Source organism: Colius striatus, chromosome 14 (assembly GCF_028858725.1).
Source record: "Colius striatus isolate bColStr4 chromosome 14, bColStr4.1.hap1, whole genome shotgun sequence".
In the NCBI taxonomy this organism is placed as follows: domain Eukaryota; kingdom Metazoa; phylum Chordata; class Aves; order Coliiformes; family Coliidae; genus Colius; species Colius striatus.
In genome coordinates, this window is record NC_084772.1 from 12,028,290 (window position 1) to 12,044,015 (window position 15,726).

Sequence of the window (15,726 nt, forward strand, 5' to 3'; positions counted from 1 at the left end):
TGGGATGCCACAAAAATAAGTCCCAGATTTTGAACACTTGAGTCTTACCAGTGAATACATATTGGTTATTATGTGGTCTTTGTATCAATTGCATGCAGTAGAAGTTTCTTTCATGAACAAGACTCCCCAAAGAGATGCAGAGATGGGTAGTGGCATAAAGCTCTTTACTAATAAAGGTTTGAATGCAGCAACTTCTGCACTGAATCCTGTGCACATTTTGGGTTTTTTAATAGCTTGTAAGGCATTGTGATTAACCAGTTGTTCCTATCTATCTGCTGAAGCCTTTAATTCAATTAAATCCACACCTCCTTTGGTCATATTGATTCAGGGTGGAGTTCACTTTACACTTGATTCAGGTAAAGTCTGTTTCACAGTCGTTTTGGTGTCCTTATCCCATAGCCGTTTGCGAGGAAGACTGATCGGCCCATCAGCTGTTTCAAGGCAGCTCACCGTCTGCGCATTGATTAGCACGGGTTTGACACTTTCTAGCATAATTAAAGACAAACTATTTGGGACCGTTAATTCGGAGCAACCCACGGCAGCACTTCCCACGTTTCCTCACGGAGTTCTCCGGGCCGACAGAGCTGTCCGGAGTCACTGAAAATGCCAGGGGCTGTCACTTCTCCGACCGACGCCGGTCGCACGGAGGGTCGCTGCGCGGCCAGGGCAGGCCCCGGTCACCGCGGCTGGGGCCCGGCGGCGCGGCCCCTGAGGGGCGGCCCCTGACGGACGGCTGAGCGCGCCCCGCCCGCCGCGCGTGACGCAGCTTTGTCCCGCGCGAGCCACCGTCGCGGCAAACATGGCGGCGGCGGAGTCCAGTGACAGCGAGGGGGAGGATCTGGCGAGCTATGGGACCGCGTTGCAGCCGCTGCAGGAGGGTAAGGGCCCGCCAGCGAGCTCGCCCGCTCTTCCTCGGTGCCTCCCTCCTGCGTTGCGGCGGGCGGTGAGGAGCAGCGCGGGCCGGGAGGCAGCCTGGCGCCAGGCCCTAGGCCCTGGGACTGGGGTGTTCCGGACGTGCAGCCCGGTCTCTCACTTCAGTTCGGTTCGGTGCTGTTAGGGGCTGCCGGCCGCTCCCTTACGACTTTCACTTCGGGAAGGCGGCGGCGCATGGGCCCAATGCAGAGCTGCTTCCGTCTTCTGGGGCGTAGGGGGCTGGCGTCAGAAAAGGGTGTTGGTGCCGACCCTGGGCGAAGGAAAAAGCAGCGTGGGGACGGAAAGCTAAAACGTCCTTTTAGTACTACATCGAAAAACGTCATCTTAGCACTACATCGGCTTTCTGACATGTGGGTGTGGGCTTGGGGTACCCCAGAGTTTTTGCTGATACTGTTCTGGTTGGAGCGAGGCATCTTTCTTTCTGTCCTTTCCTGAAGCATCAAAAAACAGTAGATTTGAAATATAACATTTTAAGCATATGCAATTATATTACTGTGAACGTCTTACACTTACATTTGGTTGATGCATCATCCAGGGAGTGCTGTACAGCTGTAACTCCTGAGTCTGTGCCACTTAATTCATAGAAATACTGCTTAAAGAGTGAAAATGTTTACATCAAAAGCTTTTGTGTTTTATTTCCGTTTTGGACATTTCTGATGTGGTTTAATTTCTTAAGACAATTACTTAAATGTTGAAATCTTATTAGGATCTTAACAAGTGGAAGTGTAATTTCACAGGAAAAAAACCCCAAAGTCTTTGTCACTTGTTAGAATTTAGAGTTTCTATTTCAATACTTGATGCTTTTACTTTAGCAGAGTGTAGCAGGAGTGTATACAAATATGTAGAGTGAGGTTAAATGTAAACCGCTGATGCTGTTCACTTCAGGTTGGTTAATATATGGTCCAGTTCTTAAGTGCAAGGAAGAAGTAGCATCTGGAGTAAGTGGAAAGTTCATTCTTTATGCAGTGTTGTGACTCGGTTTTTGGTTTATCTGATTGTAGGTGAACGGATTAAAAAGCCAGTTCCTCTTCAAGAACAGACTGTTAAAGATGCAAGGGGACGATACCAGCGTTTCCATGGAGCTTTCACTGGTGGTTTTTCTGCTGGCTACTTTAACACTGTTGGCACAAAGGAAGGTTAGATATTTTTCTGCCATATTTTCCTGTTTTCTGGGAAGAGTTAGTAGATTACCATAACTTAATGTTAGTGAAAATGAATTAACTGTCATTAAGCATCTTTTTTTAATCTGCCATTCATTATACTGTAAATAGTCAAAACACTATTATTGAAGATATTTTCCCATGAGTTTTTGGGCTGTAGGTTTATAAGTGTTCCCTTGATGTATCCTTAAGGCATGAGTCTGAAATGTTTGAATTGTTTTAAAACGTGATGTTGCATTTTACAGTTCCTTACTTAGATATTTACTTACTTTAAAGGATGGACTCCCTCAGCTTTTGTATCATCACGTCAGAAGAGAGCAGACAGAACCATTCTTGGACCAGAAGACTTCATGGATGAAGAGGTAAATTTAGAAAAGATTAAAAGCCTTTGGAAGTAATTGCCATGGCAGCAGGTTTTCAGGCAATGAAATCTAAGGAATTTAAATAGCAAAAGTGGAAAAAACTTCAAAATTGCTTGTTGTATACAGTGTTATACTGATATGTCCTATAGGATGTTTCACAGATTCACTTAGGAAGCTCCTGTAATCTCAGTATTAAAAAAACCCCAAGAACTCAGCTATTCACTTTCTTGATAAGAAGATACAAATATTTTTTTAATCTGAAACGTGAAAGTTCAAGTTATTGAAAAAGCAACTCTAGAAATGGCTTGGAAAATGTAGCCATTATGAGGGTCACACCCCTTTTTCTTTCCCTTACCATTATAGTAAGTAGTAACATATTTTTAATCTAAATTTTTCCATTTTATCTGTATTTCCAGGATCTTAGTGAATTTGGGATAGCACCAAAAGGTATTACAACCACAGACGATTTTGCATCCAAAGCTAAAGACAGAATAAAAGAGAAAGCTAGACAGATTGCAGGAGTTGTTGCTGCCATTCCAGGAACCACTGCATTCGATGATTTAATAGGACCCTCAAAGTAAGTAAGTCTAACAAAAAGTTAACCAAACAATTCCCTTCCACTTACAGTTGTTTTCAATTTTTTACAGTTATTTCTCAATAAAGATTAAATATGTGGTTTGAGGTAAATTTTTCTCCCTTTGTTTTCATGTTAGAATAACAATTGGGGTTGAACTTCTACGAAAAATGGGCTGGAAAGAAGGACAGGGAGTTGGACCGCGAGTCAAAAGAAAGCCACGGAGGCAGAAACCTGGTAAGTTCAGTTAAGTTCCTGAACTCTTTAACAGAAGGTTAGTGTTCATAGACTGATTAGAAAAATTATTTTAAAACCTCCTGTTACTTAGTCTGCTTTCTAGAGAATTGTAATAAAAAGTTATATTTTAATATCATGCTGTTATGTCTTTTACAGACCCTGCAGTGAAAATCTACGGTTGTGCGTTACCACCTGGACTGTCTGAGGGTTCTGAGGTATTGAACAGGAAAAAGTTGTTTATTGACTTATGAATGAGTGTGTGCTAACATATTTTACAAAAAACTTCTTTTGATGTCTTTGTACACTATTGTAATGTGCAGAGCCAAGTTTTGTTAATAGTATTCATAAATACTATGCTTACCATGAAGAATGGTTTTAATGTAACTAAATTTATTCTTTTGCTACCTAAGTAGATGTAGTTCATACATATTTTCATATACAAGTTAGAAAATGCAAACTTGCCTTGTCTCATGTTAACTAAATGTTCTAAAAGCTCAACATGTAGAACTTCTGGTCATATTTGCTATTATGTACTTTGGTTTTGTACAAGGATGAAGAGGATGAATACCAGCCAGAGAATGTGACATTTGCACCAAAAGATGTAATGCCTGTAGATTTGACTCCGAAAGAGAATGTACATGGGCTTGGCTATAAGGGTTTGGACCCCTCACAAGCTTTGTTTGGTGCATCTGGAAGGGAACACCTGAATCTTTTCACAGGGGCTTCTGAAGACACAAGCAATTTACTTGGTGATCTGAGACACAGTAAAGGAAGAAAAATAGGTATTACGGGTCAGGTAAGGACATGTAAAAATACACTTTATAAGTAAGTTTCGGATTTTATTCTATGGAAGGTACCTAGTCATTGTAGGGTTATAGTAAGAAATCTGAAGTGTGGCTTGAGAACAGATTTTGTTTGTTTCTTTTCACTTAGTATGAAGATATGGGCAAATCGTTAGTTTAAATGCCTTCTTGGTGTTGTTAAAGAGAACTATAAAATACCTCACTTTGAGTAGCTGAGTGGAGAAAATTATTATGTTATTTGATTAGAGAAAGTGTGTATTCTGTGTGATTTTAGTTTACTTTTTCTTGTCAATTTTACTTTCAGTAATGTTGAATCTGTAATCTTAGAGAGGTTCTTCTTCCCTCCATAGTATTTGTAGTTCTGATGTAGATGTAGATGGGAATTACACATGTAATTACACGCCCAGGTCCTTTTCATCTGTGCATCACAGTGGCTGGAAAAGCCACTCTGCCTCAAGCCTATAGTGTTGCATGGGATTGTTGTGGCCCGAGAGCAGGACTTGGCACTTGGCCTTGTTAAACTTAATCGCTCCAGCCTGTCCAGATCCCTCTGAAGAGCCTTCCTACCCTCAAGCAGATCTATGCACCTGCCCAGCTTTGTGTCATCTGCAAACTGATAGGGGATGCACTTGATCCCCTTATCCAGATCATTGATAAAGACACTAAACAGAAATGGCCCCAACACTGAGCCCTGGGGAACAGACTGCAAATGTTACGTTGTCGAATTAGGCTGCTGTTCTCATTCCATACAGACCAAACTGACAGTCCCTCCCTGCCAAGGGAGTGGAATATGTTTGCTTTTGTGTTTGGTGAGGTTTTTTGCTTTTCTTTCCTGCTAGTTATTAGCACTTGGTTTTTTTGTGAAGCTGTACATTTTTCACAATATGTATTTGTCTACTGGATATCTTATATAGGTAGATAGATAAACATAGAATCGTAGACTGGTAGGAGTTGGAAGGGACCTTTAGAGATCATCTAGTAAAAACATGTAGATGTATTCTCACACAAAACTTAAAAGTATTACTTTTTCACTTCTGAATTCTCATTTTAATTTAAAATATACTTTAGGCTTTTGGTGTAGGAGCATTAGAGGAGGAAGATGATGATATTTATGCAACTGAAACACTATCAAAATATGATACAGTCCTAAAAGATGAGGAACCTGGAGATGGCTTGTATGGCTGGACAGCACCTAAGCAGTATAAATCCAAAACAAGTAAGAACTCTATCTAAAGAGCTACTGTAATTCGTATTTGGGAAAAAACATGACATAAATATAGTTTCTATTTTCAAAATGTTTTAATTTTCAGACTGATATCTTCTAGTCCTGATATCTGAAACTTCATCTAGTCTTCCTTCTAGAACTTCCAAAGTCCTCTGCTGATTTCAATGTAGATTAAACTCCCAAATTGTATTTTTAAAAGGACAAAATATGCTGCTTGGTGAGAATCATTGTAGAAAACAAATGATTGTGAATCATGGCTATGAAATAGTACTTAGTACAAAGTATAGTACAAAGATATAAAGATATATTTCTGTATTTTCAGATAACATTTGTAAATTTTGTCTTGAGAATTATTTTTAGTGCAGCTTTTAAGTGCATGGAACACTGTAGCCATTTCTGGAGTAACTGTTGATGTTAGCTGTACACAAAGGCACTCATGACATTAGCTATGCACTGCAGTGATATTGTTGCTTTACTATTAACCATCTTCATCTGACAGAAATCTCTCTGGTAGTAGTAGTTCATTAGCTGCATAATACTAATCTAGGTTCAGAACCCTTAATTTGAAATGAAAGCCAGTGAAGACCAAGAATTACATTAACATATATTGACAAATAAAAAATATTCAGAAAGCAAAATGCTTCTTGTCAAACATATATGTTTTAACTGCTGGTCAACCCTATGGTTATTCTGTAGGGTCTGAAGGAGAAGTCAGATATATAGGCAAAATTTTGGATGGTTTTTCCTTGTCATCAAAATCATCAACTCCAAGCAAGGTAAGCAGATACTGATATTTTTGTATTAAGAATAACTTGAGCAAATTGACATGTATAGACTTTACTGTTGCTTAATGTTTTTTACATTCTTGGAAATAAAAGTTCTGGTCAGCAATAAAGATTACTGAATGAGCAAAATTATGGTCTTGGAGGCTATTCGAACCTAAAATTTGTCAGACTACTGGATGAGTTTAAGCTCTACCTACATACTGGCTTTGTATAAATGCCTTCCACCTTACCCACTGCTATTTGGCATAAACTTGGAGAAATTATTTAATTGAAATTAAAAAATGTAGATGTTTTGCTTCTAGATTTTTCAGATGTAATGTTCAGTTTTCTGTAAAAATCCAGTCCTGTGCATCACCCACTTAACTGTTGGTGACAAGTTAATTTGTTGGCCCTATTCTCAAGTCTGCATCATTTATGCCACATATATTTGCATAAATTAGAATTCTAAACAGAAGTGGATGACAGAGTCTTCTTTCTAATGAAGAAAAATGAAAAATATTTGCACGGTATATAAAATTGCACAGTAAAGGAGGCATAGGGATAATGTTTGATGTAACAATTTGAGTGAAGAATGTGGAGAGAAAAAGACTTTGCAATACATTAGAATACAGTAAGCACAGAAGTACTCAATAGTCCAACTTATTAAATCATGTGACTTCTATTTAAAAATAAAACTTTTATTAAACAGTACAAGGTAACTTTCTCAAATGACAGCAATGCCTGTTAGGACTATTGTTAATTTTAGTGTGACTTAATGTGCGTGTTTTCCTATTTTTCATAATAGTTACACGTTAAAAATAGAACAGTTTGTTCCCAAAGTTTGCATTACGATGCTACTTACTGAGTGTAAAAGAATCAGTAGTTTGTAATATCTCTTTCTATTGTTGAAGTGTAAATTGAGGAATTTTCAGACTGAGGTGACTTTTCTGAAACACATTTCAAAGTAGTGTCTCTCTCTTAGTGTTTTTTTGTTTTGTCATCCCTCCTCCAAGACTTATCCACCACCAAACCTGCCACGAAATTACAGACCAGTCCATTACTTCCGACCTGTGGTAGCAGCTGGGAGTGACAGCTGCCACTTACAGAAGGCACTGGAGGAATCAACTGGAAGACTGGAGAGTGATGCGACCCAGCAAAGCAGGCACGCTTTGACTGCGTCTCAGAGGAGGGAACGACTAGGAGAGACTGGTCTAAAAGGTATGTTGATATGTGTCACTGCACCTTTGCTTGTGTTTCAGTGTCCTCAATCATTTATATAATAGCAAAAATTTGGTCTAGCCTTGAGTGCTATTTCCTAACATAAACATACTAAGTCTGGTTGGCTTAGCTAAAATACCTTATCTTTGTTCAGTATCATCTCATGAGGTGAATCATTGATGTATGTGCCAGTATTTTCATTAACTTGAGTTTTTTAAAGACAAAAAGTGTGTGTGAGATTGGTTTGTTGTGGTGGGTTGTCTGGGGGTTTTAGGGTTTTATTTTTCATTTTTCTTGGTGGCCTTATGACTTGAGAATATAGCAGGCTGAGAAGTGAGATTTTTTTCTTTCCTGTAAAATGAGGTTCCACTGAAATACAAGCAAATTCACTAAAATGATAATTTGCAGATGTGGTTCACATTTGTAGCTACAACAGTAAAGTTTACAAAGTAATATGTAATTATGTGGTAAATAGCATAAAAGACACAATAGTGGCAAATTTTTGATCTGCCATCTCTGCCATTACTGTTTTGTTGCTGCTTAAGAGCAACAAACGTTGCTCTGAATGTATATGCATAGTGGTAGGCTTGTTTCTTCCACTGAAGCAGAAGAAAGAGTTGTAGTCATTTTTTATTTCTGTTTATCTCTTACTGCTTTTTTTGGTTTTAGGTCCAGCTCCTTCTGTTCTGGAATATCTGTCTGAGAAAGACAGAGAAAGACTCAAAGAAGTGAAACAAGCATCTGAAAAACAAACGAAAGCAAAAGCATTGACTCAGCAGTCACGAAGTAGCAGATTCCAGCCAGCCTCCCCAGATGATGCTTTTCAGAAATGGCAAATGTTTTTGGGGGGGCAGTTAGCAAATGCTGGTTCTAGTGACTTCAAACCATTTGCAAGAAATCCAGAAAAACAAAAAAGATATGAAAGTTTTGTGAAAAGTCTTAAACAAGGAGAAAAAGGTAACTCAAGAGATTAATCCTGACTTTTACATTTTTCTCTGTTAAACTTTTTTCCTCCTTTTTTCATCCTGTTGTACTTTCATGTTCACTATGAAAACTCACTAGGAGTTTTCTTTCTGAATTCCACAGGATTTATCCCTCTCTTTCTTTTTATGACAAATATAAAATTAATAGATATTTTATTGTGTTGACTTCAGGAAAAGTGCTCCAGTAATCTAAGTGTCAGCAAGACTTGAGTTTAGCCATTATATTCCATACTTTCATGCTGTAGAAGTGAAGTTCTCCAGGATGTTGTACTTAATGGCCTGTATTTCTAGGTTTCCCTTCTTTCATTTCCCAAAGTAGACTTAGGTTTTGGTCAATACCATAGTTCCTTCATTCAGCACTGAGGTTTTTCACTATGTAAAGTTGATGTAAATCATCCTCTTACAACTGTAATTGCCTCCTTGGTCATAATGCTGAAAATGCAGAAATATTTAAATAACTCAGATGATTAAGATTCTGTTTGTATGAGGGTCTTTTCTTGGCTGGTATTATTTCTTGTTGCTTCTGAAAGCAAATGTAAACTCATTGGTTTAAGCAGAGACTATTGTTTCACAAAAACCTGTGTCCAAATTCTGTAGTTATCAATGGACACTCTAAATACCAGAAAGCCCCTTGAAGTTACCAAAGCCTGTCCAGGCCTATTCACTGGTTAACTTTTTTAATCTGTGTTTAGTTACTTGGTAAAGCTTAGAATTGTACCTTTTTGTTTTAAACACCTATTAAATATATTAGGTGTTTTGAACGCTCCTTCATGGGCAATGAGTAAGGGGTCAGCATTACAAGTACAATTACTTAATATACTTTGTATTTGGCAAATGCTGTCACTCTTACTATCATGAGAAACTATCCGTTCCTATCGGGGAGAGATAATAAATAAAAGGAGAAATAAAACTAAATACTCATTAAATATTTGCAGGGATGTTTGCTTATTATCTTTTTGTTCAAAAAGCATCAGACCTAAGTAAGCTGTACCTCTGCTAATCCTTTCTCACCTTACAGCAGATACATTGGAGCATTGTTTAGACCCGAGTATGACCGAGTGGGAGCGAGGAAGAGAACGAGAGGAGTTTTTCCGTGCAGCAATGTTCTACAAATCCTCAAGTTCAACACTGTCATCCAGGTTTACCCGAGCCAAGTATGAAGATGATGTTGACAAAGTCGAAGTTCCTCGGGACCAAGAGGTATATGCTGTTTATAGTCTTTTAGTACATTGGAGCTGCAGTTGCTGCCTTAACCTTGACTTTCAAAATTACTTTTCTTTAAAACTTCTGTAGAGTCAATGTTTTGTTGCCCTTCTGTTTAGCAAACTTTTGAAAACACTTACTGCATACAAAACAGTGACTTGTTAAGTTAAAATTAAACATTTATCCTTCTCTCCTGTTCTTAAATCTTACAGCAGTAATAAGTTGTTACTTATTTAGCAGCTATATGTGTTTAACTTTTTCAGAATGACCTCAACGATAAGGAAACTGCTGTGAAGATGAAGATGTTTGGCAAACTCACAAGAGACACGTTTGAATGGCATCCTGAAAAACTCTTGTGTAAAAGATTTAACGTTCCTGATCCATATCCTGAGTAAGATGATTGATACTAAAATTTTTAACACTTATAAAAAAATCTTAGTTTTTCTTTTGCTTGTGGAAAAGCTGGGTTGATGGTTTTGTGTCATAACAGATGTAATCTTTTTATTTACCTCATTAAACGTGGTGACCTCTGACAAAACAGTATGCATTTTAAGGACTGCTGTAAGTGTTTTGGCTTTTTGTAGATAATTTGAGACCTTTTCCCTATTTAAAACAGTAATCAACAAATATTTTTATTTCCTTCTAGTTCTTCCATTGTTGGGTTACCAAAAGTGAAACGAGACAAATATTCTGTGTTTAATTTCTTAACTGTGCCTGAGTCCACCCCATCTGTAACTCAAGCAACAAAAGAAAAACAACAGGATAACACTCTCAACAGTAAGTTTGTTGTTATTTTATTCATGCAGCTACAAATTAGGTAGTAGTATAGAAAAAGCGTATCTTTGTCATGGAGAACGTAGCCACCTGTTTTTTTTTAATTTAGAAGGCCCCTAACAAAGAACTTGAAAATAATTTGTGGCGTAAAAACTGAAGTCAACAATATTAGGCTGTTTTTTTCTACTTATCTGACCTTTAAGTGTCTTCTGTTCATTAGAAAGACTTAAAAAATGCCAAGCTATACTGAAGAAGCAGGGTAATTTCAAATCAAGCAGGCCGTGAAATGCACGATAATTTGGCACGCAACTGACTTGATTGCTTGGGATGTTTTCAGAACCAAAGAAACCTTCAAGATGGGATGTGTCAGATAAAGAGAAGGAGAAACAGGATTCCATCAGTGAATTCATTAGTCTTGCTAGATCAAAAGCTGATGTTCAGCAGCAGCCACCAGTGCCAGCAACAGAAGAACGTGGAACTGGGACAAATGAAACTCTTCCCACTGAGGTGAGTTTATAACGGTGTTTGAACTTAAAGGGGAATAGCTGTAAACCTTCACAACCCTCAAATAAAGTTGAGTAACGTAGGAATTGATTTAATACAGATTAGTTTGCAGAAGAGCCAACTCAGGACAAACAAAGATTTGAGATTGTACTTTGAAGAATGTTGAGGTTATAACTCTGAGAGGTAAAACATTTACAACCCACAGGGACAGTTGCAACTTAAGAAAAAAAAGCGTAGCTCAGCAGTCTGTTAAATTCAGTTCCTTACACCTCTTCCTCACAGGCACAGAATATACATTTTTACTGCTTTGAATGGAAGAGGGTGCATATTTTGGGGAGAAAGTTGATGTTTTCATTTTGCTTAAATTTAGTAGTATGTTATGATGTATCATTATGTATGAAGTTGAATTAATGAGTTCAAATTTATAGTGTCTTGGAATCTATTTTCAACTGTCTGTGTAGTGCAAATTGTAGTACCCTTTACAGGACATTAACTTAGTTTAGCATTGTTTCAGTTCTACTGTTTTGGACTAGCAGTTCCTAAGATTTTATATTTCACAGCTATTGCGATATTTGAGTGTTTTGTAAATGTGTCAGCATGTTTGAAGCTATTACTTACCAGAGAGAGATTGTTAGTTTCTTTAGTTTTAAATAGAGTTTGTTGTGATGCTGTTTGGCAGGTAGCTAGTGAAGATAAGGATCAGGAGGAAGAAAGTAGACCATCCATGGACTTATTTAAGGCCATCTTTGCGAGTTCCTCAGATGAAAAATCATCTTCCTCTGAAGAAGAGAGTGATGAAGAAGAGCAACCGAGTACTTCAGCAGTAGATTCAGAAAGCACCAAGCAAGTTGATCTACCAGACAGTTCTTCATCTATTGCACAAGGTTGTACTCAGTGGATGTTCATTTCTATAAATACCTTTTAAAAGCTTCATTTAAGTATCAAATACTCCAGGACTGCTGGGGCAGTGCAGTGCTCCTGTGCAGATGATCTGGCATTGGTAGAGCTGGGCATGTAGAAGATGTGAATAATATGGCACTGAGTGAGGCCTTGCATGTTTTTGTGTTTGCATGTGTCTTGCATAGATTTTACAAGCAAAGTACTCTATGGCATTAGCTTGGTGAACAGTAGAGGCGGGGGAACAAAACATCCAATGTTAAGGTTTACTTCACTGAGAAATGCAGGGAAACTTTTATACCCATGATAAATTGTAAAACAGATTGAAAAATTATGACTGTCTTGTGGTGAATATATGACAAATTCAGAAATAAGTAACTTGAATTTCTTTGATAATTAAGTTAACTCTCTAAATACTGACATTCCAGTAAAATATAATCCTGTAATAATTTTACTAAAACATCAAAAAGTTGCCTTTTATTTGTATTTTAGTTATAAAAGTTACCAGAAGACTTCCATAAGAAAGGGAGAAGACCAGTCTTTTACTCTGCATCTTATTACAATGTAATAAACAAGCTGTAGGAAGTTCCCAGATTTTGGGGATTTCATTAATGAAATGTACAATAAACTTTGCTTACATAGGACATCCTTTGTCCAGGTACTGTCACAGTTGGTTCTGTTAACATCTAACCTCTAGCGTTTATTAACTTTATACATCTCAGAGTCTTTTATCCAAAGTAATGGAAAAGTAGTGCTGTGTTACTAAATGAAAGCAAGCACACACATGCACTAATTTAACTTAATTAGTAATTGTATAGTGCAAAAGGTCAATTTTGATGAAAAAGAAAAAAACCCCAGTGTGTTGATATGTTGCAGAATATCAGCTATCTAGTTCACCAAAGCAGTCCCCCGAGATACACAGTGCTGCTCTGTTTGCTTTCTTAGAGTTTCATGGAAAGCCTCCTTTAACTTCCTTCATCACTTCCTGGATAAAGTGTTACCTTATTTTACTTTCAAATAATCAAACTTTTGTTTTGGTTTTTTTTTCATAGAGAATGTGGCTGCTACAATTGATCCTGGTATTTCTTCATTGCCTACTTCAAAGCAGGAAGTGGATACATCAGAGGAATTTGGACCAAAGTTGCCTCCAGCTTTTTCTTCTGGTAGGTTCTGTAGACTTCTAGTACGTGAATTCTGCACATGGAATTTCTATGCAAGGTATATGATATTTCTCTATAAAAAACATTTGTGAATAGGCACTTTACCTCTTAAATGCCTCAGTTACGTCAAACTGGCATCAGCAAAGGCTTTGTTACCATGCTATGATCCACTAGCAGGAACCTCTTTGACTGTTTACTAGTTTTGGTGTAGCTCTATAGGAGCAATGATAAGTAACTGTACTGGAAAACATAGGACTAGCTTTGCAATTTCCTTTAATAACAGATTGCAAAGGCATTTATTACAGTAGGAAGGTTGCAGCTAGGAGTTTCCATTTGAAAACTTAGTTTGTTGGCTTTTTGTTTTTAAACTATCCTATTAGATTAGAAGTAATACAGAATGTAATAATAAAATTACCTTGATTTTGTCTTTTTTTGTTTCTGCATTTGCTTTGTACTTCAGGCTCTACTTGGCAACATGAACCAGTGGTACCAGCAAGTTTTCCTGGGCCTAGCAGGAGGGAAAAACATAGGAAGAACAGGGAGAAACACAAGAATAAGAAAGAACACAAACACAAAAAGGAAAAGGTATTTAATTTAAATAAACAGTTTATTGATTTTTTTTTTGATCCTCTAGTTAAAATTCTGTATTTATGCCAGATTGTAGGAGATGGATGTACTGGAGCTACAACTTAAGCATTGAGGTTTTTTGAGTGTTTTGAAACCCCAACTTCAGAACTGAAAAGTATCTGACTAGGGTGCTGCTTTTTTCTATATATACAATGTGACTACAGGTACAATATTGTGGGTAGTTTAATGTAAGCTGAAGATGCCAGGTATATTCTGGGAACTGCATATATTTAATGGCACGGATTGTATACAAATAATAATAATGAAATTTCTATTTGGGGGTCATTGAGTGCTTGGAATTCAATGGATTATTTTTGTTTTCCATTTTTGACTCAGTCTGAGTAATAAAAAAAAGTCAGTAAGTGTTCTGTTTCATTTAAGCTTGGAGTCTACACTGAAATCATTTTTTTTGCTGTTGTTGCCTTTCAGAAAACAGAAATATTTGATAATAAGGAATTGTTGCTCTTCTTTTTACAGAAAAGGAAACATAAGAAACAGAAAAACAAAGGAAAACGCAAGAATAAAAAATCAGAGAAAGACAGCAGCTCAGACACTACAGATAGCAGTGACAGCTTTAGTGATCCAGATACCACAGGCTTGTCACCAAAAGAACTTCTGAGAAGGTAAAGTTGCCCACTTGCAATTTTTGTAGTGGATACCCAAACCCTCAGTTTATGAGTTGTCACTCTGGTGAACCTATTTGCAGCAGATATGGATCAGCTAATCCCTTTATGAATGTAAAACACTGCTATTTGTCTATTTTTAGTAAAGTAAGGAAAGATTACAAATGTTCAGTATCTTATTATAGAGGGTAATTTATTTTAGGATAGAAGCCTCTTCAGATAAAGGACACTAAATAGTTAAAGATGACTTATATTTTTGGAAGCTATTTTGAATGGCAATTAAAAATTGAACAAGTGCAAGATGGTGATTCATTTCTGTTGCTTTGTCTGCTTCTGTTGGATACAATCAGAATGTTCAAATAGATGCATTGTGTGGCACTGATTCTTAAGATAATTCTGTGCTTGAGCAAGGAGCAGTGAAGCACGAGAACAATGCTTGAGTCATGTACATGTCTGCCAAATTTAGCCTGGACTGGTACATTTTTGTAAACTAGAGACTTGAGCATAGTGCCAACAGAAGTGTGAAAATCAGAAAGGAACAGTTAGTTTACTTTTGCTCATACACCTGAAGTACAAACAAAAGTAACTGTGTCTAGTTCAGGTCATAGTCAACTTTAAGTGCATCCCATATGGAAGTTACTGTGTTGGCTTCCATTTACTATCCCTTAGCAGAAGGAGATCTGCCTTAAGGTTTTTGTTGAAATGCCACATCCAGCTGCCCTAGTGGCAAAAGGATTAGGGTCTGGGCATTGGATGGAATGGACATGGACTAGCAGAAAGGGCTGCTTTCGGTAGGACGCTGTTCTTATTAAAACCCAAACTACTGCTCCTTTGGTGTCTAAATAGTTTAAAAATGTGTTTATGCTTTTTGTACAAAATAGTTACAACTTTTGTCTAAACCTCTATACAAGCAGTTATTTCCAAAATCTTCACAATTGTTTATATCTCTTTTTTTCCTCATCACTGAGAAAATTAGTTTTTTCCTCACATAACTCAAATCTCTCAAACTAAAATTGAAGAAACTGCTGAAGTAATTGAATGTTTTTAATGTTGCATATTACTGTTCAGTCTGACCTCTTTCTTTTTCTTTCTCCCTTTTAGATTAAAACAACTTCAGTATTGAAGAACTAGCTTGCTTTCTTCAGTGTCGTGTAACTTGATATCAAATATTTGATCTCCTCTGTGATGGTAGATCAGTTCTGCATACTTCGAAGCACTGTAGATACTGTATTCATATTGAATTTATTGGAAAATAAATGTGCTCATGTTTATTTTGTGTTGCTTCATATGTTCAAAATGTATGGATTATGGTCTGTTGAAACCCTTTTCTGGGCAGTATAATCTGAAATAATACAGGGTCTTTTTTTAATTAACCTGAAATATTTTCAGAAACTTAATTTTTATATACGAAGTCACTGCTCTGGACCTTTAAAATGCTGGCGAGTAAGTTTTGGTCTGACTTAGGAAATGAAGAACTAAAGCAATGTGAAATTGGTATTGGGTGATAATACTGAGTCTAATGCAGAATTTCACGTTGCAGTTTTGCAGTATGTGGCAGTACTTGGAACTATTTTTACATCTCCTATTTGTATATAGCATTTTAGCACTGACAAATTAAGGCTAATGTACTAAAAGATTAGTACTATAATTATTGCCTTAGTTTATGTAGTTACAATGAA

The 15,726-nt window shown here is 37.1% G+C and overlaps 1 protein-coding gene across 3 annotated transcripts; it reads left to right on the plus strand.

The window, feature by feature from the left end:
• Nucleotides 1–785: 785 nt before the first annotated feature.
• GPATCH1 (G-patch domain containing 1) lies at nt 786–15,318 on the plus strand. Of its 3 annotated transcripts, none has more exons than XM_062007644.1 (20): nt 786–878; nt 1,935–2,069; nt 2,370–2,455; nt 2,872–3,032; nt 3,169–3,266; nt 3,423–3,481; nt 3,817–4,062; nt 5,138–5,285; nt 5,991–6,070; nt 7,072–7,276; nt 7,946–8,233; nt 9,278–9,459; nt 9,726–9,853; nt 10,109–10,239; nt 10,574–10,743; nt 11,420–11,624; nt 12,690–12,800; nt 13,258–13,382; nt 13,902–14,047; nt 15,149–15,318. In XM_062007644.1, the coding sequence occupies exons 1-20, from the start codon at nt 800–802 to the stop codon at nt 15,168–15,170; spliced, it is 2,805 nt and encodes a 934-aa protein (XP_061863628.1). In that variant the 5' UTR covers nt 786–799; the 3' UTR covers nt 15,171–15,318. The 3 variants fall into 3 exon arrangements, with proteins under 3 accessions (XP_061863628.1, XP_061863629.1, XP_061863630.1); XM_062007645.1 differs by having other exon boundaries at nt 9,281–9,459; XM_062007646.1 differs by lacking the exon at nt 786–878 and adding an exon at nt 1,204–1,283.
• Nucleotides 15,319–15,726: the final 408 nt, after the last annotated feature.